This window comes from Nanorana parkeri, unplaced genomic scaffold (assembly GCF_000935625.1).
Source record: "Nanorana parkeri isolate BGI_ZX_2015 unplaced genomic scaffold, ASM93562v1 scaffold804, whole genome shotgun sequence".
Taxonomy (NCBI): Eukaryota; Metazoa; Chordata; class Amphibia; order Anura; family Dicroglossidae; genus Nanorana; species Nanorana parkeri.
The window spans coordinates 532534-554844 of record NW_017307072.1 but is presented as its reverse complement, the minus strand read 5'-3'; the positions used below and the strand labels follow the sequence as shown (position 1 = coordinate 554844).

Below are 22311 nucleotides of genomic sequence, written 5' to 3'. Positions count from 1 at the left end.
GCAAAGATATGTTGCTTAGAGCAATACAATTCCTGATGCTCAACAGGTAATAGGAAAATAATCTAAGCACGGGTTCACAACTAGGCGGCATTGTGTTTGTACGCACATGTTCAGTGTGCAGTTATTTGCACATTTGACTGGCAGCTTAAGAAACATTGTGGACAATGGACGGACGTGCATACAAGCGTGCCAAAACACACGAACAATGTGCAGCATGCTTCTGCTGCACATTTTCAGCCATTTCCATTGAAGTCTATAGGGCAAAAACGCTGTTAACTGCCCCAAGCAGCTCATGTATCTTTTCGGGCATTTTCCTGCTGGAGTTTTGCTGCCTAGGTGTAAACAGGGGCTACTAAAAATCATGGGATTTCTTGTTTTGGGTGTGTTAAAGTGCTTTTCCAACTGCTCAAAAATGCCTAGGTGTGAACCAGGCCTAATTGGTTTCTATTGAGAACACCTCCAAAATGTATAAACAAATCAGACCAAGAGGCCTGTCACAGTCATGAATTGCCTTTTCGCTAATGCGAGCAAGCGCTGCAATATTATTCCTGACCACAATGCCACCGAATTTCTTTGAAAAAGGCAAAGACCAAAAGCAGCATATGCTTTCTGATTGGTTATCAGCTATTTAACTTCACACATTTTTGTCAGTATATAAACCAAGCAAACATGATCTATCCGACCAAAACAAAAATAAATAGGATGCAATTGATTTACGTACCCCAATTAAATCTGCATTTAGGTTTATGATAAACTACACGTTTCCTCAGAATGTATCTGTGTTTATACTAAACATGCCTGAACTTCCATGCATTCCAAAAGCACATCACAGGAAAGTAAAATGCTGCTTATGATTTACATCAGCTAGCACGTGTCTTGACCCCCCATTATTTTAGTATAATGGGGAATAATGGAAACCCAATGAGATTTAGAAAGGAAAAAAAAAAGCCATAGGGCATTAACTGAGTCTATCCAGTCTTAGTGGGAGGGAGTCACATGTACACTTATAGCCAAGAATACAGACATGAAAAACGACTGATTAAGCTGGGAATACCTCCCTGGAAATTTAAAGTGGTGTCTCAATACTAGGCACACAAAATGAAAACTAGATCCGTTTCAAGAACTGTGGCCTGTCAATGAATATGCATATGGTTTCCTATTTAGTAATGTGCAACAATGGTTATGCTTTACTTGTCCTATCATTGCACTCTAACGCATTACTAGATTAACCTGTAAAAGGGATTTTCTCTCAGCAGCTGTTTAGCAAGGAGACAGACAAGTACGGCATTTTTTTAATGTAATCAATATAATAAGGTCTCTACTACTGATCAAGATGAACATTTGGATCGCTATTTAGATTATTGGAATTAAACTGATTGGGGTGGGAAGCAACCGTTTTGGAGGTGTTTCTCGAGGCTCTGAGTATATTTACCTGAAGCCATTATTTAGTATTAGTTATGCCCTATATTTAGAGTCAGATTTATTGTTATCTTAATGGGATCCTTCTGTCCTTTATCAGTATTTACGGACTGTCAACTGCCTCTATTAACTTAGATAGTTTATATATTTGCACATATTTGCACATTTTTGCACAAATCTACCTAATACCTCCAACCTCCCTGAGGAAGCACATACAGCTGCGAAACGCGTCGGAGATGGGGCCCACAGTGGATCATACAACTATTACAGAAATCAGGACTCAAGGAGTCCATGTTATACTAATGAATTATATATATATGTACACATGTATGGGCACCAAAAGGAGGTAGTTTGATTTCAATGTAACATTGTATCATGTCAATGACATTTTAATTGTAACCAAGTCTTTATGTATGTATTAAATATACGTTTATACAAAACCATGTATGTTTGATGGACGTCTTGTATGGTTTGGACACTTTTAAAGCCCCGCTTTTCTTTTCTTGTATACAATTCTAATTGGGGGTGTGGTGCCCATCCCTAATGGTTCAATTTAATTCCTATGCTTTAAATAATAAGGTCTCCATGATAAACAAATCCGTGCCATGTGGAATGCCAACTATAACATGGAAATGTCTAGATGCATTTTTGTGCATTCAGAAATCAAAATGAATGCTTGGTGAGAAAGTAGAACACAATGTTACGGTGAAGCAGCAGGGCGTTTGAATTTCAAACACCATTTCAAACATAAAACAAGCAAATATTAAAATGGGGTTTTTCTCTGGATTTCGAAGAGAAAAAAAAAAAAAAAAGTGTAGCCTTATCAGCGCACTAAAAGCATCTATCCTAAAACTTTATGAAAAAACACCAATAAGCCGGAAGGCCCAACTCCATATGTTATTCATAAATCAATCTCCCCCCCACCACCTTCAACTTATCAGGTACAAAGCAGAACATTGTTATGAAGGATGCAAAGGTCTCTTTTTAAGAAGAGCTTTACATTCATAATACATTTCCTGTCGTAAAGTATTAACAAGTCCGATTCTCCCAACATCCAGGTAGGTAACAAAATGAAATTAATAGTGTAGTATAAATATTTAGATAATATTTGACATGGAATTATTAAATGTTAAAGACAATGTGCAATGTATAACTCAACATCTCTCCCCAACCCCCTCGGAAAATCCTATACTTACCGATGAGCATACAGGTATAAGTCAAGTAAAGTAAACTCCAGCTAAGCAGTGTATTGCTTAGTCAATAGGCTAGAGAGGCAGCACATTGTACTTGTACACATAACAAATGGGTGTTTTTTTTACGGTTTCTACCAAGCTTTGGCATCCTGACATTTCAGCAGCCCTGCATTGTCTGAAGACGCACAATAAATCTCAGCTGTTGCAGCTGGAACTGGCCGCAGATGCTTCCGTCTACGAGACGGACACCTTGACAACTGAGAGCTTCTTTTACTGAAAAACACCACACGTAACGAGCCAGTAAACAAGAACAGTAATCAAGGCAAATCTTACCTTCTGTGTTGTAGTCCTCTATAACCTTATTTGAATGCATGGGGAAGAAAATGGCAAAAACTTGCATTACAGTCTATTAAAAGTCCACAGAACTACATAGTCAAGAACCCTGAACACAAAAATATAGTTCACCTACAGTCTAAAAGATTCTAAATCAAAACATTCAAACAATTACAACATCACAAAAATAGAACACAACTGAAAACCGGGCTGGCTGCTTTAAGACTCCAACTACACATACTGCAGTGCTCCTGTATATGCATGGCATCACAAGTCATCATAGTAAAGTATACAGTCACAAATGTTTTAGTGCAATTTAGATGACATTTGACCCATTTTTGCATGCTATGGCATGTTTCAACAAATCAATACACATGTATTTTTAAATCAATGCAGTGTAAAAACATCTCGTTGGGGAAAAAAAAAAAAAAAAAGTGTAAATATTTTGGGATCTGTAACATTTGGGAACAATTCTGGTCATCTACAGGCATCTTATTTGTAACAACACAAGCCGAATCTCAAAAACATATCACCCAGTTGTCAGAACTTTGCCTGATGAGAACGACCCAGCATTCTAGCAAAGTAAAAGGATACTAAAAGCTGCTGCAGGTATGTAAAGGCATCTCTGTGTGCTTGCAATTCATACCTGTCTGCAGCTATTCTTAAATGACAGCATCTCTTTAAAGTAAACCCAACAGCCAAAAAAAATAAGACTGACATTTACCACCTAGAAAAAAATTAAATGCCCGGTTATTACACTGTTCTATTGGTTTAAATATCCTCAGACTCAGACTTGCAACAAATGTGCATATACGGAAGTCTGAATAGTGAGGTTACCAAAAGTCAGTGCCTGGCGCCGATTTCTCCCATGCATTCAGGCTCACCTATGAATCTAAGAGGCAGCCTAACATGCCAATCATGTCAGTCAGTCAGCTTTAGGGTGGTCATAAATGTCCTGATACAGTTCTAATCAAATGTGCTCATTCTACATCAAATGATTGTTCCATTGTTATCATTAATCTCATCAGGCCAGTTCCAAGATACATGCTCATCCATTTTAAGGAAACATCAGTCTGTAAGCTTTACATTTAATATTCATAACTCAAGACTGTTCAAACGGCACAGGGGATTGCTTTAGTCACAGTGACTGCAAGACCCATTTTCAAGATTCTGTAGTCAAGATTCAGCAATCAAATGCCAATGTTAAAAGAAAAATATTGGGAAGAGTAAAATGTACTCTTCCTAATACTTAGAGCTGCCATGTGACAGTGCAGGTGTCACAAGCCGGCTTAGTAGATCGAGAATTGAGTGATTCTTCTCCCTGCAGACAGTGGTGCCTTCAGTACCTGCAGGGATTCCCTCCCCTGCCTCTACTCCTATTCAGTGCTCATTGGAGGGACAGACAGGGGAAGAGGCAGACACAGCTGGCTCTAGGGACAGACAGGGGAAGAGGTGGGCACTGCTGGCTCTGGCATTGGTGAGGTAAAGCCAGCTGTCAATCAGACAGCATATAGCGACAGCGCAGAGCAGCAGAGGACACAAAGGCTTTGCTAATGGCACACCATGCATACATGACATAAAAAGGAAGATCTATTCTCATTGTCATTCTGGTATGGCTATATTTGCTCCCACATACCAAGCATTGGTATTTCAACATGATTTTGGCTAGGCGATAAAATCAAACTGTTGGTGCTATATAAATATAATAATAATAATAATCATCATCATCTTTGGTGCTGGGTCTGCAGAGCGTTCTATGTAAAGCGGTGCAGAGCACAATGTGAATTAGAAAAACAAATGGAAGCACAATTATATATGATGGAGCAGTTAAATTAGTTGACTTATCTCACAGAAGTAGCTGCAGACTATTTAAAGTGTAGGAATGAGACATAAAACAAAAAGGGGTGAAGTGTTAATAGTCTAACAGTCTACAGTGTAGTGGGATTTGTCAACAACATCCGCTGCACACGCTGCCTGAACTAATATGCAACTTCGAAGAGAGTTGAGGAGGTCGCAATACAGGAAGTTCTTCAGCTCAGAATAAGGGAGATTTTCCTTCCAGACCCTGGCGGCCTGCAGGAAGATTATTCATCCCTTTTCCAGCCTCAAATCACACACTAAAAAGTAAAAAATGATTCACTCAACAACTCTTCCTTTAGAAAGCCCCAGTTTGCCTGCCAAGCTGCACACTTCAATTCTATCTTCCACGTAGAAGTCTGCCCGCTCTTCTGACTTCCACTAGAACATACACGATAATAGTTTTCCTAAGAGTCCCCGTCTCTTACCCATCTGTGCTGAGCGCAGTTTTGAAACTGTGTCTACATTCTTTCTGTGACTGAGCTCAAAAGACCTAACTAGAAAGCAGATGTTCTGTGTTTTGTAAATGAGGTTACCGAGTCTTTTGCACTTCAGATTCTGGGCCTTAATCATCTAAAAAGGCACAAACATACCATAAATACTGATGGATTTTTTCAGGACAGACATTATACTTTGCCTGTAATGTTAGGGTAACCGATCACAAAACCCAAAGTCTAAACCTTTGTTTTTTTATTTGTGGCTAGAGAGTGGAGGGGTTGAAATGCTATCTGTTTAGAACATGTCCCATCACTGCCTGTTCTCTATGATGCTCATCAAATACACATTAAAAGGATCCTTTACACCAGCCCACAAGCTACAACTAGCTATTTTAGGGTGCAAGCTGGTGTCTGTTGTATAGCAGCAATGAGATGTTGTTATAGCACCACACTGCTTGTAATGTCACAAATGATAGGTCATTCATCTCTATGCACTACAACAGAGCTGAAATGCAGATAGATGCACTGATCTGCGGTAAGGGGTGGTGCAAAACAAATGCAGCATGTATGCTTTTTAAACACACCACAATCCACCCCAACACAGCATTGAGGTGTGCACAGGGCATATAGAAAACAAGTGTTTCCTATGTGACCCAGCATTGAGCGATGCAGATGAACGAAGCTCGGTGTTTATGGTGTGAACGAGCCCCGAGAGATCTGAAGTCTTCTCAGGGAAGACAGATTGCAAGGAAAAAAAAAAAAAAAAACCTTGCAGACTTTTTAATTTAGCACTCAAATTTGAGAAACTCACGTTGTTTGTGTTATGATTCACGCAGCATAGCTAAAAAAAAAAATATTTCTAGTTGTTTCTCTAGAGCAGATTTTATCATAGGACTCTATGGGCAGCGTGAAAATGTTTAGAGAGGCTTCCAATGTGTAATTAGGGGACAGAAATAAATTATTTCGATTGAGGGAGTTTGTTTTTCTTTAATACACAATGGACCACCCAAGCCTCTTAACCCTAATCTTTAACCCTTTGTTTGGGACAGACAGTGTGCACATCTAATTTAAATCTGTTGGAGATCTGCCAGCACAGTACAGACAGGGTGTATTATGGTAAGCATAACCCCACAGCTCATTCCATAACATTACATAAAGAGGAATGCTAAGTAGAGTTTTTTTTTTTTTTAAAGCAAGCAAAAAAATAAGCAATCTACATGTTTTTTATGTTGTTTAGGTTATGTTATGTGAATAGGAACATGTAACAAATATAAAAGACTTGTTATCCCGATTTGGCTGCAAAAGTGGAAACACACTTTTTTTTTTTTTTTTAATGTGTGGCCTGGAGTTTGGCTTCAAAATCATGGGCATAACATGCATTGCTTTTGGGACTAAAGCAATGACAGATCATTTGTCAGTAAAGACCACCAGGTAAAATATCTCTTATTTACCCATTTACCAGCAATACTAGGGTATCTCTTTTGTGTTTGCAGCAGACCGCTGTAATTACAAGTAAACCTTGTCAAGAACACAGACATTCACAAGCAATCCTCAAATGTGAAGCATCAATTACAAAAGGTCCAGCCAAGTCTTTTGTCTCATGTTGGACAGAGCCGGGAAAGATTCTTATATAGGTGTCACAGACAGGAAGTTAAGAAAAAAAATCTCCCTATCCCTGATAGACATGTAAAGTTTTCCTCAAACTATTCAAAAAAAAAAAAAAACACACACATACACCTGAAGCCAGGCAGCCATGGATTGTAGAAAACAACTTATCACACACATACAGAGCACACACTTGTTGACATTGTTGCATTAAGGCTGACCATTCATTTAAAGGGGCTGCCTAAAGCAAAAACTTTGACAGAGCACTGCACTTCAGTGAATTGCCTTGTAGCAACACATGTCTGTCGCAAAGGACAGAGTTCCTGCTGCAAAACTTCATACGTTCTGGTTGAAAAAATCCCCAGCCTCAAGCCCCGCGTAAATGTAGCCTTAAAGTGATATTAAAAGGCAAAACGTACAAGCAGTTCCTGATTCTCGGCGCGGGAGCGAGCAGCGATAACAAGGTAAGAATAAAATGATTTTAAGCGTTTTTTTTTTTGTTTTTTTTACACTTCTTGCTTATATCTACTGCTTGCTAGCAGTAGATATAAGCAAAAAAAACCAGAGGGTTTAGAACCCCCTTAAGCTACCCATACACCCATTTTCGTCCGATCGAACCGTCGTACGATTTTCGTACGGCAGCCCCATCCTGCCCCGATTATCGCAAGGTTGGATCAGCGGTAATTAGAAGAAAGCACCTGGGCAAATTGCTGTAATCGACCGTGCGTATTTTCGTCCACGCATGTGCAGATCATACGACTTTTGACGTACGAAAATGCCAACCTTGCAAAAACCGTACGATCAACCGAAGTTTTCTAACCTGCTGGTTAGTCAAAAGTCGATCGATTGTACAGTATTTGAGGTTGTACACTGCCCATCAACCTTACGAATATTGGACAAAAAACGAGATCGCATACGAAAATCGCCCAATATTCGTAAGGTGTATGGACACCTTTAGAGTTATGGTAGGAAAGGATCCCCAAAAGTGAGACCCCCTCCAAGCTGCCATTTGCATTGCCTAATTGATGTGCCGTCTTGCAGATATAATATTGCTTACAGAGAAATAAATGTAGATGCCAATCCATAATACTGTTGCCGTAAAGTTCAAAGATGCAGCTGGTAGTATCAGGAAACAGTAAAGGTATGCGTGCTGGGGAGGCAGGAGCTAAAGGTTATACCACAGGGCTTGGATAAACACTGCATACAAATGTAGGTAAGCTAGCACTATACCCTTTTATAACTAGGTAGCTCAGATTTAGTTTACCAACTTGTAATGAAATTGAAGTCCCATCATGGGAGAGAGCTTGGTGCGTAGGTTACTTTACAACACACACATATACCCAGGGACCATGGGGAACAAAAGTAGCCACCCTCCAGAAGGAAGAACAGTGTCAGCATGAATTCAGAGATGATTTGAGGATCTAGAGCTGAGCGATTCACAAAAAAGTACACTCTTGTTCATCGTCATGGTATTTGAATGCATTTTTAAGATTTAACTCCTGAGTTTAGGGTCACTTTAAACATATGTTAAAACAAGTGTTTTCATTAACCTTATCGGTTATCATGTATATGCTTGAATAAGAAGATAAGGGGAAGTCCAATTCTATTTGCATATGTCATACATGATCAGCAGATCACAAGGTGTTGGAGTACTTTGGAATTAAAGCATTCCTTACGAAACTGTAATCCTGTAAAAACACAAAGCGATGTTCTTTTGGCACTGGGCTAAAGGTCTCTAGCTGACTGGAATCCTCGGGATCCTAAGGGAAAACGGCCTGAACTTCCTTGCAGGGTAAACAAACCACAGTCCTTATGTCTTTCAAATAACTGTCTGACAAAGCCACAAGTGGATGATGCAGTTCAGCTGCAGGCTTTCCACTCTGCAGTCCATAGAGGACTCCGAAAAGAACAGAAATGTCAGCTAAATACTAAAAACACTACACATCCCATGTGGAATAGAACTTGGTATAACAACTATATGGGCTTCAAGTGTAAATGTGGCCAAAAGATAAAAATGTTCAACCTTTCCGCTAGCAAACATGTACTAATAATATGGTAAGAAGAATTTTATTGGTTGGAATGAGCAACACAATTCTTTAAGTTCGTTTAATAAAAGAAGTCCAAAGAAGTTAGCATAGATTGCCCTAAAGGCAAGATTACAGTGCCCATGTTAAAGGAGAACTATGGGGGTCAATGTTTTTCCCCATAGTTCTCCTTAGGGTAACGGGAGGACACAAACTAGACGTCGGGATCTGCCCAGCTGCGCGAGTGACAGCTGGCTCTGCCTATCTAGAGGCAGAGCCAGCTGTACCTGCCCCCTCCCCAGTCCGTTCTGCCAGCCAGCGCTGGCCGATCGGAGAGGGGAATCCAGCCCCTCCCCGTCACGGCAGAGAGCCGTGACAGGATCGAGAGGTGAGCAAACCCGGTATGTGTTCGCTCACCTCCCGATCTACTGAGCCGACCGGTGACAGTCTCATTGTCACAGGTCGGCTAGAACTATGAGGTGAGTGGAAATCACTCATCTCATAGTTCTCCTTTAAGGGCAGCAACTTGTGTAACAAAGAACAGTCAGATGTGTAAGTATGATGCAACAGCTTTTAAAACACTACAGTCACTTGGCTGTTTCAGAAACAAGGATGTTTGGCCAAGCGTTCCTCTTTATACCTATGAAGAGAGGTGTGAAAGCTACATTACACCACAAGCACGGGCTAGAACATTAGCAGTTGAACAAGGTTTTCTAACCTGTCCAATCTTTATTTCCCCCAGCGAGAATTGCTGCCAAGCACAGTCTGTGCAGATCCACAGACACAAGATTGTCACCAGATCCTGCTGAAAAATGACCAGCTTTATATCCATGCTGCTGACCCAATGCAAACATACTGGGATGATCAGATCAGCACAATATCCTTTTCCACTCAACATTCACATCCAAATGGTACAGGCGGAGAATAGATCCCTCACCCCACAGCCATACCAGGCACCAATTAGCAGAGCTGCAGGAGAGACCCAGCAGGCTCCGCCCACTACAGGCTGCCTGTGTCCTATCAGAGATTGTGACTTGGTTGGAATGTGTGACCGGTCACGCATGTTAACCGATTCAAACCCACTTTTTCGGCGGTGGAATATGTGACCGGCAAAAGCGGAAGAATCCCAACGCTTTCTCAGCTGTTCCAGGGCAGATCGGCATCGCAGATGGTATTTGCAGGAGAACCGATCTGTCGTGGAACAGCTGATCGGTCCTGAAATGTCACTTCTATCTGACTTTGTGGAATGTGAGATCGCAGTCACAAAGTCGGATAGAAGTGACATTTCAGGACCGATCAGCTGTTCCAGGGCAGATCGGTTCTCCTGCACATACCATCTGCGATGCCGATCTATCCTGGAACAGCTGAGAAAGCGTTGGAATTCTTCTTCACCTTTTGCCGATCACATTCCACCGCTGAAAAACTAGGCGGGAGCACATTAAAATGTGTTACCATGTCACCAGTCACGCATTCACAAACTTTGATAGAACACCTGCAGAATGCTACAGGAGGGTGGAGGATACAAGACCAGTCATTCCACTCAAGTACAGAGAGCAGCAGTGGTCTTAATGCGGAAAGGAGGGAAAGGTTCACACTGGATTACTGCACAGATCTGAAGTAATGCACACAGCACACCGAGATTCAAGTAACAATACACATGGCTCTTGTATTTAGTCAACATTTGCTTATCCTGGAGTAAAGTTTTGATTACCTACATGGAAATGGTTATAATTTTTAGCTCCAGCCTTTCTGTGAACACATCTAGTGTGATCATATTATCCATACACAAACTGCAACACAGCTGCATGAGAATCACCAAGATTGCATAAATCAAATCCATATACAAGTAACTTTCCTCCACGTTATTTTTGAGAAGATAAAACATATGTTACTTTAGTAGCGGTAAAATAGAAAACCTATTAACCGCATTCACAATGCAACATAAGCCAGTGTGTACTGTAACCTATAGTGCCATATGTAGCTTTCTGAGAAAGTGAAAAACATTCTGTGCAGTGTCGCTGGGTTCACACCTGGGCGTTCCAAATAGGTTCCCTTTTATGCTTGTTTTTTTGTTCACTGAAACACGTGTTCGACGCTCGTTTTTTAACCTCCCTGGCAGTATGATATATTTTTTTTTTTATTTCCTTTTTTTCTATCTTTTTTTTTTTTAAAGCTCCTGTACTATTTCGGGCGTAGGGCGTTTTTCAGCGCAACAAATCGCGCTGAAATACGCCCAGGTGGGAACCATGCCCATAGGGATTCATAGGATTTCACTGCTTGAGCGTTTTTCAGCGCTGAAAAACGCCCAGGTGTGAACCCAGCCTAAGTGGCTCAGTCCAGCCAAAACGAATATTTCAGTTGATGGTAAAATGTTTCCTGGGGATCTTGGCCAGGAAGATTTGTAATACAGCCTTTAGGGTGATCCAACTCCTCCTACTCGATATTTAATTGCATTTTGGAAAATGCGACGGGGGGGAAGGGGTGCCACAATAGCAAAAACTTAAAAAGTCAGCTGAAACTATGGCAGGAAGATCTCTGTGTGGAGTCTACAAAAGAGATTAAGAAGACACCCAGTAATGTATCCCATCAGATCATACTTAGAAGTAACATGTCCCTTTTTGGTGGAATAATATAAAAGATAAGTGCATCTTTAAATCAGCCATCCAAATTCCAACTTAGCATTTTTAAACAGATTACAAAATAGGTTCCCTCAACTCTATGCTTACCACACCTTACCACAATGCAAAGCCCTTCGTGCGGTGCCACAATGCACAGGTACAGTAGGTGCCAATAGACCCAGGCTGCAACCAACCGCAAAGCATGACATGCACTGTGCTATAGGAGAACTATGGGGTTAAGGCTTTTCCCCATAGTTCTCCTTAGGGTAACGGGAGGACACAAACTAGTTTCCTCCCGTTACCCTAAGCTCAGTATACCGCGTCCGTTACGCCAGTCAGCGCTGGCGGATCGGGGAGGGGGGAATCCAGCTCCTCCCCTGTCACGGAAGAGAGCCGTGACAGGATCGAGAGGTGAGCGAACGCCGGTATATGTTCGCTCACCTCCCGATCTACTGAGCCGACCTGTGACAGTCTCATTGTCACAGGTCGGCTAGAACTATGAGGTGAGTGAAAAGCACTCACCTCATAGTTCTCCTTTAAAAACAAAAATGCTGCAAGTCTGCTTATTTGGTTCGTTGCCGTGCATTAGCAGCCTATTCACAATAAATTAGTTGTTTTAAAGAAGAACTCCAGGAAATGTTAGAAACTTACCCTTGCAGTAGGGTTATTGGACATGCATTAGAAGAGATGAAGTCAGCAGTTTTTAGGGCTTGCTCACACCATATGCACATCATGTCCAGACCAGAACAGTTTCCAGACCAAAAAAGCATCTGAATGTATCTATCCCTATGGTATTTCTGGGGCTCTGTTCACAACAGCACATTCCATTCAGGTCCAGACCAAAAAAATACAGCTCATCTGATTTTCTCTGGCCTGTAATGCATGGAAACGCATCACAAATGCATATAAACGCATGCAAACACTGCACATGCAAGCCAATTTTATGCTAAAGAAAAGCAAAAATCACGGTAAAAACGTGGCAAAAATGCACTGCAGTGCGTTTCCAGATGTGGTCCGGACATGGTGTGAATATAGCCTTAGAACGCCACAGCCCAGGGGAGAAGAGACTGCAGGGGTCTAGCAGCAAGTCAGGCCTGAGGATCCGGTGAGTATACTTGCTTTATTTGACTCCCCTATGGAAAATAAGCACCTAACCCTTGCAGTGAGGGTGCCCAACTACAAAAGGACCCATTTTTAAAATTCCTGGAATTCTTCTTTAAATGCACCGCATCAGGGATACACCGATAACTGTTTTTCTGTATCGAGTACTGCTATTTTTTTTTCTCAATACTCGCCGATATTGCATATGGATACCAGAAGTCCTATTAAGGAAGCCAGGCGGCATGTAATGACTCGCCACCTGGCTTCCAGATTACCCGGGAAGCATGTAAAGACTTGCCACCCGGCTTCCCGATTAGCAGGGAAGCAGTCTCCATTCTCCCTCGTCACCGAGTGACGAGGGAGCATGGAGCCGTCTTCCCAGCCAATCAGGAAGCCGGGCTGCGTGTAAAGACTCGCTGCCCGGCCTCCAGATACCACAAGCTTGGGTTTTGGGCTAGGCATCGGAGCATTTGCCAATGAACTAGGCATCGGAGCATTTTCCAATAAACCAAATGTTGAACGCATAGACAGACTATTTGCTCATTCTACTGAAATTCTAGTGTCATAACTATAGTTTAGTTAAGGCCCTGTCCACACCATAGTGTTTTGTCATGCGTATCTATGCAAGAAAATAAAAAACGCATGTATTTCTATAGCCCTTGTTCACACCTGAGCACAGTGTCGCGCGTAGAAAAACACCTGTCGCTGTGAGAATTTGCACGTTTGCCATTTACATTAATGTGAGGGCTAAGTGTGAATGCAGCCTAAAAAGGCCAAAACAATTTGATGGGGGGGGAAAAAAATAATAATAATTCTGTGATTTGTGCAACAAGCTAGGTCCAGGGCAGCAAAACTAAACGTATGCAGCAAAACACTGCCTTGGTAATCGCATGTAGAACGCGACGGCTTGGCTGCTTCAATCACTGCCTAATCCCTCAGGTGTTTTAACTTTGACATTCCATTGGAGTTGGTACTGATTAACAGAGCTGAGCTGCTGGATGGATGTCTGGAAGCCGAGGACTGCTATCAATAAACACTGTTTTAGATCGGTAGAAACCATTTAAATGAAGAATATATGGTTGTATCATCACCAAGGTGAACGTCACATATTCCCAGTATAAAACATGCTTTCCCTTTTATAATAACAAAGAGCTGACTTTGAAATATTATCATAACATAGTGGCTGGGTAAGATAGTCTGATATAGAGATCTACAACTACGTCCCAATGAGATAATTGGCCAGAATAAATTAGGCAGAGCACCCAGTGAGGTGGAGTCTGCTCTAATTCAAGGTCCTATGGCAATTTCATTTACTATGGATACCAATACAGGTATGGAAAACATTCAGGCCTGGCCTTCCCTGCGGCAAAGCAAACCCTCAACACCGGCCAACATTCTAACAAGATTGTTCCAACTGATCTGCATACATTGTAATAAAACAATCCTGTGTACAGAACAGAAGAAAAGTTGCTGTCATCCACAGTGAAACATTGTTGCAGCAAAATATTTATGATGATGGTAACAGATTTCCAGCACAAACACTTATTTCCGGTTTTCACTTTTGTGATGATACTACACACCAGGAGTCCTCAAACATTCTAAAGAAAGGTCCATCAGGAGTAGAAAATGTCCCAGTGTCAGTAAAATGTGGCCTAGTGCCTTTAATTAGCGGGAGGAAAAAGAATGTTGGGGGGAGGCGAGACGTGCCCAAATAATTGGCATCAGATGGGGGTGTGTGGAAAGAGTGCCCCAATCATTAGGGTCAGGGGGGAAAGCGTGCCCCAAATCACAGGAGTCAGTGGGGTAGGGGGAAAGCGTGCCCCAAATCGCAGGAGTCAGTGGGGTAGGGGGAAAGCGTGCCCCAATCATTGGTGTCGGAGGGGGGGGGAAGGGGCTAAAGAGTGCCCCAATCATCGGTTTCCAGGGGGGTGGGGGGTGTAAAGAGTGCCCCAGTCATCAGTGTTGTTGAGGGTGGAAAGGGTGCCCCAATCATTGGTGTCGGGGAGGGGGGCAAAGTGTGCCCCAATCATTGGTGTGTGTGTTTGGGGGAGAGCACCCCACCGGCTGCTTCAGCCTGGGGGAAAAGCACCCCACCGGCTGCATCAGCCTGGGGGGGTTGAATAGTACCCCATCACTGGTATGGGGGTAGAATAGTGCCAAGGGGCAGCATGCAGCTCATGGGTCACCATCTTGGGACCACTGTTATACACCACAGACACCATCATATTGTTACAATGCTGTGAACCTAATTGCTAGATGAACCAACCAGAGCAGTCTGGATGCTGCAATATCCGCACACACACACAAGTGTAACATTGCTGACACTATGCTGCTGGAGCAACCTCCAACCCAGTGACTCATTTCCCATCCTGGAGGACCACGGCGCTCTACAATCCCATCCTGAGATTTTCACAAAGGATAAAATATGGTTTTAATTTATTTTTTTTTCTGGCAGCTCACAAGAGAACAGGACACAGTATGAACACATCCACAAAATGATTAGTCACTTTCCAGGAAGGGGATGGACCATTTATAAAAGCTGGGACAAAAGTAAGATGAAGTGAAGCTGTTGCCCACAGCAACCACTATTTCAAATGAAGCTTGCGGTGGCCAAGCACAACTGGCTTCCTGCTCTCCTGTGAACAGTGGTTGCTATGTGCAACATCTTCGAGTGAGGCGGTAAGCCTTCGCAGGACGGATGGCGTTGCTGGGAGAAGTTGGTGAAGTTACATAGCGGATCGCATTGTGCAGCCCTGCAATCATCCCACGATGAGTCACGGATGTGCTCCGGGATAACGCTTTGTGCTGCAATGGATCCAGCCCGCATTGTTCGGGAAAAGATCGCCTTACCTTGCAGCATAGTCTCCAGCTTCTTCCGATCCACCCGGAATCTCTCCTCTCCCCACTCCGGATCGTGGGGGGCGGCCGGGCCGGGAGAGTCGTCCTCAGAGCCGGGTAAAGGGGAGTCGGTGCTCCGCTCGCTGTTGGAGCCCGGGTCCGACTGGTTCATGTATCCGCTCATTGGGTCGCCCTGGGCTGCCATGGTGGTGATAGAGGAGGAGTGCGCCGCGCTCAGCTCTTCCAGATCATATACGGGGAGAGCGCCCGGGAACCGCTAGCTGGGACGGCACGACTGACATACAGCGCTAATGCTGGACCAGACTGCGAGCACGGAGTGAGCTCCCTCTCTGGCTGCTGCCTGACACACACACACAGCCCGCACTACTAAAGCACTTCCACCGGGAGCACTGCTGACGTCACCGCATCGCCCGCACTACTACAGCAATGCTGACGTCACCGCACAGACCGCACTACACTGCTGCCTGCACTTAGGTGTGTGCTAGTGGCATTGGGATTAAACTTCTACATGAACTAAAGTAAAACTCTTATATGTCAAGGCAAACTATTAGAAAAAAAATTAATATGCAGTAATCTCTGAAATACAAACATGTTTCCTCATGTTTTATTCCTTTAGGGCCCGTTCCCGCCTAAGCGTATCGTACAACACACCTAGCATGCACTACTTTTTTCCAGCGTGCAGCATTGCACTGGGAGGTGCGTTGATGTGCCATTCAAATGAATGGCAATGTACCTAGCTCACGATAACACACGCTAAGTACAGTATCATGCAATTAGCACTACGCATTGGTGTGAATGGGCCCGTAAAACAGACCTTCGCCCTCATTAGCCACTTTCCTCGGCTGGATAAACCATTAGGCCTTATTCACACAGCGTAGAGTGGGGCCATACGGACAGGGTCGCATTTGCTCTCTTTGCTGCCCCAAGGCCAGGTTCCTTAATGTACCCCCCTACTCACCAACCCTCCCACCCAATGGAGAATGGCAGGCCTGCAGTCTGCATACAAGTGATCTCGGCGACATCACCGAGATCACTTGTACAAAACCAACGGCGGTTTCCCTGCTCTACATTTAGCCCTGCTTGCCCAAAGCAGGGCTAAATGTAGAAAACAACTACCCGCCCGGCACCCTGAACTGCATGTCTTGGGCATTGGTAGATAGGAATTCCACACCCCTGCTGCCCCTCCACTCCCTGCTGCCCCAAGGCCGGGCCTTGGTTGGTCTTGTGGGAAATCCAGCCCTGCGTACAGATCCATGCGGCGTGCACGGGTTGTATCGGGCCGTTTCCAGGAAGGACAGGTGCTGCGTGTGATTGCACGCAGCAGCCTGTTCTTCTCAATGGAAGAACGTGGCCATATGCCATCATATGCTCACCCGAGTTGCACATCCGTGCGGGTGTCTGTGCTCGGTCTCGTCTGCGTCCAAATGCGAACACACGCACCCGCACGGATGTGCAGCTCGGGTGAGCGTACGGCCGCGTCCTCCCACAGAGAAGAACAGGCTGCTGCGTATAATCACATGCAGCACCTGTCCTTCCCGGGAATGGCCCGCTAAGGCCGTGCACGCTGCATGGATCTGCACTCTACACTGTATGAACGAGGCCTTAAGCAAAATAAGCATATGCCTGGAGCACAAAGAAGGGGGTACCACAGAAAAAGCAAATTCCATCATGCATCTGTCTCTGGGAGTCATGTCTGTGGCTGTGAGAGTCTTGCAGTGCCTCATGGGATTTGTAGTTGTAGTTCCACAACAGCTGGATGACTGGAGTTTGACCATCCTTGCCTTATAAGGGTTAGGTCACCTTTAGGCACATTTCCAAAAAAATCCCCTGTGCATTCTGGCATCCCTAGCATATTACAAACAACTGTCCAGCTTTTAAAAAAGGTGCTCCTTTTGCATTCCATACCTGTAGGTTGTGCACGTCCTGTCAGCCAAAACTCCTTGCGCAGTGTGTTCTCTCTCCATCTATCACTGATGCTATAGAGTGAGATCATGTGCTGTGTTTGAACAGGGAGCCAAGGTAAGTTGTTTTTTTTGTTTTTTTTCCAGGCGATCTGTTTTTTTATGAATGGCTTTTTAAAGCCATTTGTATTGGGAAAGCAAGGGGGTCTGCAAATAAGAGGTCCTTTCGCCATTGGAAGATTTCCCCTTACCCCTTCTTCAGGACACAACTCTTTCTGGATTTCCCCTCACCCCTTCTTTGGGAACAACTCTTTCCCCTCACCCTTTCCTCGGGGGACAACTGTTATTTGATTTTCCCTCACCCCTTTCTCCGGGGACAACTCTTGTTCGGTTTCCCCTCACCTCTTCCTTGGGGACAACTGTTATTTGATTTTTCCCTCACCCCTTCCTCCGGGGACAATGTTTATTCGTTTTCCCCTCACCCCTTCCTTGGGGACAACTGTTATTTGATTTTCCCTCGCCCTTGCCTCAGGGGACATCTCTTATTCGTTTTCCCCTCACCCCTTCCTTGGGGACAACTCTTATTTGATGACTGACAGTCACTTTGGTGTCACCCCCTTCTGAAAAGTCGGGCACTCGGTCATGGACCAAGTGAGAGAGGAGCGGACATACCTTATCCCGCCGGGTGACTGTCCCCTCCTCACTCTGCTGGCATCCACCACCAAGATGACCACCGGCAGGTATCAATAAGATCACCATGCATGCGCAATGACATCATCACGAACGCACGTTGTGATGTCACGCGCATGAGCGATGACGTCACGGCGGGGTATCACCCGTTAATCGCTCCGGGTGGCACACGGGCTCGGGACGCCCCTACCTAGAAGCACAGTGAAGTCTATTCACAACAGCTGGAGGGCCAGAGTTGCCCACCCTTGCCTTAGCCTAAAATATTTAGACATTTCTGCTTACAGTTTGAAGTGCTTTTCACCTATTTAAAGATCCTACCTAGCTTCCCCACTATATAATGTTAAGGAGGGGGCTGTGGGAAGATATATTTACTCTAATTAACCCTGTCTGTTGTGTGCTGGGAGATGTTATTAATTGTATACTAGATCTAAACACTGTATATATATTCTAAAGAGTATCTAAGACACTTTATGAACTTCGGGGATTGTATACCAGGGTGCAGTGTGTCAGCCATTTTTCTACATCAATACATGTTGCTCTCTTACCCCTCGCGGTGCACCACTAACAGCACCAACATTTTTGCTGGAAGTATTTAGGAAACTCGTATTCTAGGTGGTAAATATAGCCTACAATTCTGTTCTTGGAAGCTTTGTTTGAAGTGAAATACCGTTTGCCTGCCTAGATTCAGTTGTGTATGAATCATTCCCGTATTCCTACATCTGCTTTCCAGATATGAGAAACGCTGAGAAAGTTCTGCCCATGTCTCCCTCCATGTATGGCTGAGGTGTTTGCTTCATTCATGCACTGCTAGGCCATGCGGAGTCAACGCTTGCCTGTCCAGTAGTTATTTGTTATCCAAATACAATAAGTCAGCACCAATAATTCACTCTTTACATACAGTTTGGGATACTTTTAGGAAGGCCCTTCATTGCCTGGTACTACATTAAACAAAATGTAAATGATAAATACATTTTAGATGCCACTGGTATGCAACTTGTAAAACAGATTCCATGTTGCAACATAAAAGATCTAATTTATGCCTATGTATGAATGACCATAAATAATGAAAAGTGATCAAACCTATTTAAATAATGTGTAAATTCAGGCAGGATTAAAAATTACGGAATGTTCCATTATACGTACAGCTGTTTATATTAAGTATGGAGCTAAACATTTTATGGTGCGTGGACCCAGATATAATGTTTTTGTAATTTATATTTCTAGCCTCTGCTGTAAGTAAAAGATCTGGTGGTGTTTTTGGTGGAATATGCTGGTTCTCAAAGATGGGAGATTAATGCAGTGGTTCCCGAAACAGGGCCTTCTATCTTAAAGGGAAATTCCAACTTTTGAAAACAAAAGTAATGAATGTACATCATAAAATAGAAAATTTGCAATTATTATTATGAGAGCCAGTAAAGCATTGCAACTATGATCAGTGTATTGTGGGTGCAATGCTCTGGATCCTGCAGACTCTTGCTACTGTCTATGTATCTTTTTTGCAAGATGAATGCTCTGGCCAATGAAGAGGAGGGCTTGTGGGGTATAGGTATCGCTCTGGCCAGCATCCCACCCAGCTCCTGGCAACCAGTGACATTACTGGTTGCCAGGACTCCAGCCAGAGCGTCCCAGGTTGCTGAGAGCTGGGTGGGGAGATGTGTATGTCCCCCCCCCCCCCCCCACATGACCCAAAGAGATGCTGCCTGAGACAACAGCTTCAGGCTGTCTCATTAAAGGCACTGGCCACACAGAGTTAAAACAAGTAAACAAGCCTGCAAGGAGAAGATCTAGGTAAGTGGGGGCAGGAGGGGCATGTAGTGTCAATACTTGAAGTCTCTGTCCTGAGAGATGCAGATAAGTTGATAAGATTTTAATCTGACTTTTTTTTATCTGCATACTTTTTCTAGGTCAGTGACCAGGACAGTATTGAAGCAGTGGGTCAGCATGACAGCCAGGCAACTAACTTTTCCAGTAGGAGGTCCTCCATGGAAATTCTCAGGTTTTGTTCAGGAAAGGTTTACATAAAGCTAATTCTAACAATTAACCTTCTCCACAACTGGACCATAAAGATCTAGTGAAGTCTCCCTTTTCCCTTTAAGTTATTCAATGCAATATGTTCTGATTTATGTTATGATTTATTTACACCATAGAATACCTTTGTATAGGTGTAAATGTGCTTCCTGTTCTCCCACACCAGTGCTGGCAAAGATGGGTTATGGCCATACTCCTCATCATGAGGGGATCAACAGACCTGACCAAGTGTCTGACCAGCTCTGTTAGATGAGAAGGTTCCTGACCAAGACTCTTAGGCTGGGTTCACACCTGAGCGTTTTTTATATGCTCGTTTTTTTCTTGCATTTTTTCGTTCAGTGAAACGCGCGTTTCACTGGCGGTATGATTTTTTTTTCCTTTATTTTCTCTATTTAAAAAAATTTTTGAAATTTTTTTTAGTTTCACTTTTAAACTTCCCGCCGGCTCCGACCGCCCCCCCGCGACGTGGTCGCTCGCAAGGGACGGAACCCCGGAAGTCGGCAGCCGCAGAAGACACAGCGGGGATCTCGAACAAGGTAAGACCTGTACGCTGTATTCCCGAGTGTGGCTCGGGGTTACCGCTTTGTTAACCCCGATCCACACTCGGGAATACCAATGGCAACTCGCGGCAAAACGCCCCAAAGAAGCTCCTGTACTTCTTTGGGCGTTTTGCAACACGTTCCTACGCGCTGTAAAACGCTCAGGTGGGAACCATGCCCATAGGCAATCATTGGTTTTCACATGTTGAGCATTTTACAGCATGTAGGAACGCGCTGTAAAACGCCCAGGTGTGAACCAGGCCTTAGATTACAGTGCACTGAGCAGCGCAAACTATATGCCAACTATCAGACACATTGCCCTACTGCTATAACAGCAAATATAAGGCACAATATATACATCTAAAAACGTAAGCTCCCACAACTTAACTGTGAAAATGATCATAATCTGACCATACAATCTGACTGGTAACAGATAAGTGCACATATTATCACTGCCACCCACCCATTCCAGGCCACCCTCCCCTTCAGCAGATGCATACTTACCAAGAAATCTGCACCTTCCAATATAAAAGGCTTACATTTAATTTTGTTATGTATTCATTAAGTAAAGTCTTGTATTTTAGATCATGCTTCAATCTCTTATTTTATTAACCTTCTGTAGCAGAATAGACTAGAAGAGGAAGCAGCATTACTGTTAGCAAATCAGCTGCAGCCAAGGAATTCCCTGCCCACAGCTGCACAATGGCAAATGAGCAGATTGCTGTGACATCGTTGATTTTATATGATTACATGGCTATATTTGGTCAATTAAATTGACCTAATATGGCTATGTGGCCATATAAGATTAATGATGTTAGCCCAAGCATCTCGCCTTTGTTTATGTGCAGCTGCGGGGCAGAGAATTCCCCAGCCCACAGCTGATTGGGCAGGTGGCCCCTTCCAGGTACAGAGAAACTCTATTCCTACTCTTAAGTTAAACCTGTAACCTAACAGTGTACCCAATCCTCTCCTGCAACCCAACCCTTAACCTAACACCAAGTTAATTCCTAACACTCCCTTAAACCACATATTTGTGTTATTATGTCAAAATCTCTGGATTCACGAGAACTTGTGGTTTACACTGAAGACCACTTCTGGTTATGTATTGTTTTCATCTTATGCTTAGTTTGACTTGCCCAGATCAAGCAGAAAGATGTTCTGCAGAAATTGAGCCTGCTTGACTGCCAGAGCATAGTAAGATAGACAGGAGTTTGTGTAGGAGTTACAGTCCTCCATGCTGCTGGGAGATGAGAGCACAAACTTCTGCTGGCTGTCAGAGTTGGGAGATTATTTTTGTAAGAGGCCTTTTTGCAAAAGTCAGAAGTATAGGACATATCTTTCCTGCATTTTTTACAATACCTTTACTTTTGAGTGAATTGAGGTATATACAGTATACAGGTGAAACTCGAATAATTAGAATATCGTGCAAAAGTAATTGCAGTAAGTGCTGCAAAAGGGGCCCAAACCAAGTACTGAGTACATATGCATGCTTGTACTTTTCAGAGGTCCGATATTGTTCTATGTACAATCCTTGTTTTATTGATTGCATGTAATAATCTACTTTTTTGAGGTTGTGGATTTGGGGTTCTTGGGGTTTTCATGAGCTGTAAGCCATAATCATCACAATTATGACAAATCACGGCTTGAATTATCTTGCTTTGCATGTAATGAGCCTATCTCATATATTAGTTTCACCTTGTAAGTTGC

The 22311-nt window shown here is 43.4% G+C and overlaps 1 protein-coding gene across 4 annotated transcripts in view; it reads right to left on the bottom strand.

Moving 5' to 3' along the window:
• The window catches only part of BICC1 (BicC family RNA binding protein 1), a 205557-nt gene extending 189780 nt beyond the window's left edge, over positions 1 to 15777 (bottom strand). For all 4 annotated transcript variants that reach the window (XM_018564996.1, XM_018564999.1, XM_018564998.1 and 1 more), the window contains exon 1: positions 15438 to 15777. In XM_018564996.1, coding sequence (XP_018420498.1) covers positions 15438 to 15630 — 193 coding nt within the window. In that variant the 5' untranslated portion in view covers positions 15631 to 15777. The remainder of the gene's footprint in view (positions 1 to 15437) is intronic.
• Between the last annotated feature and the right edge of the window lie 6534 nt (positions 15778 to 22311).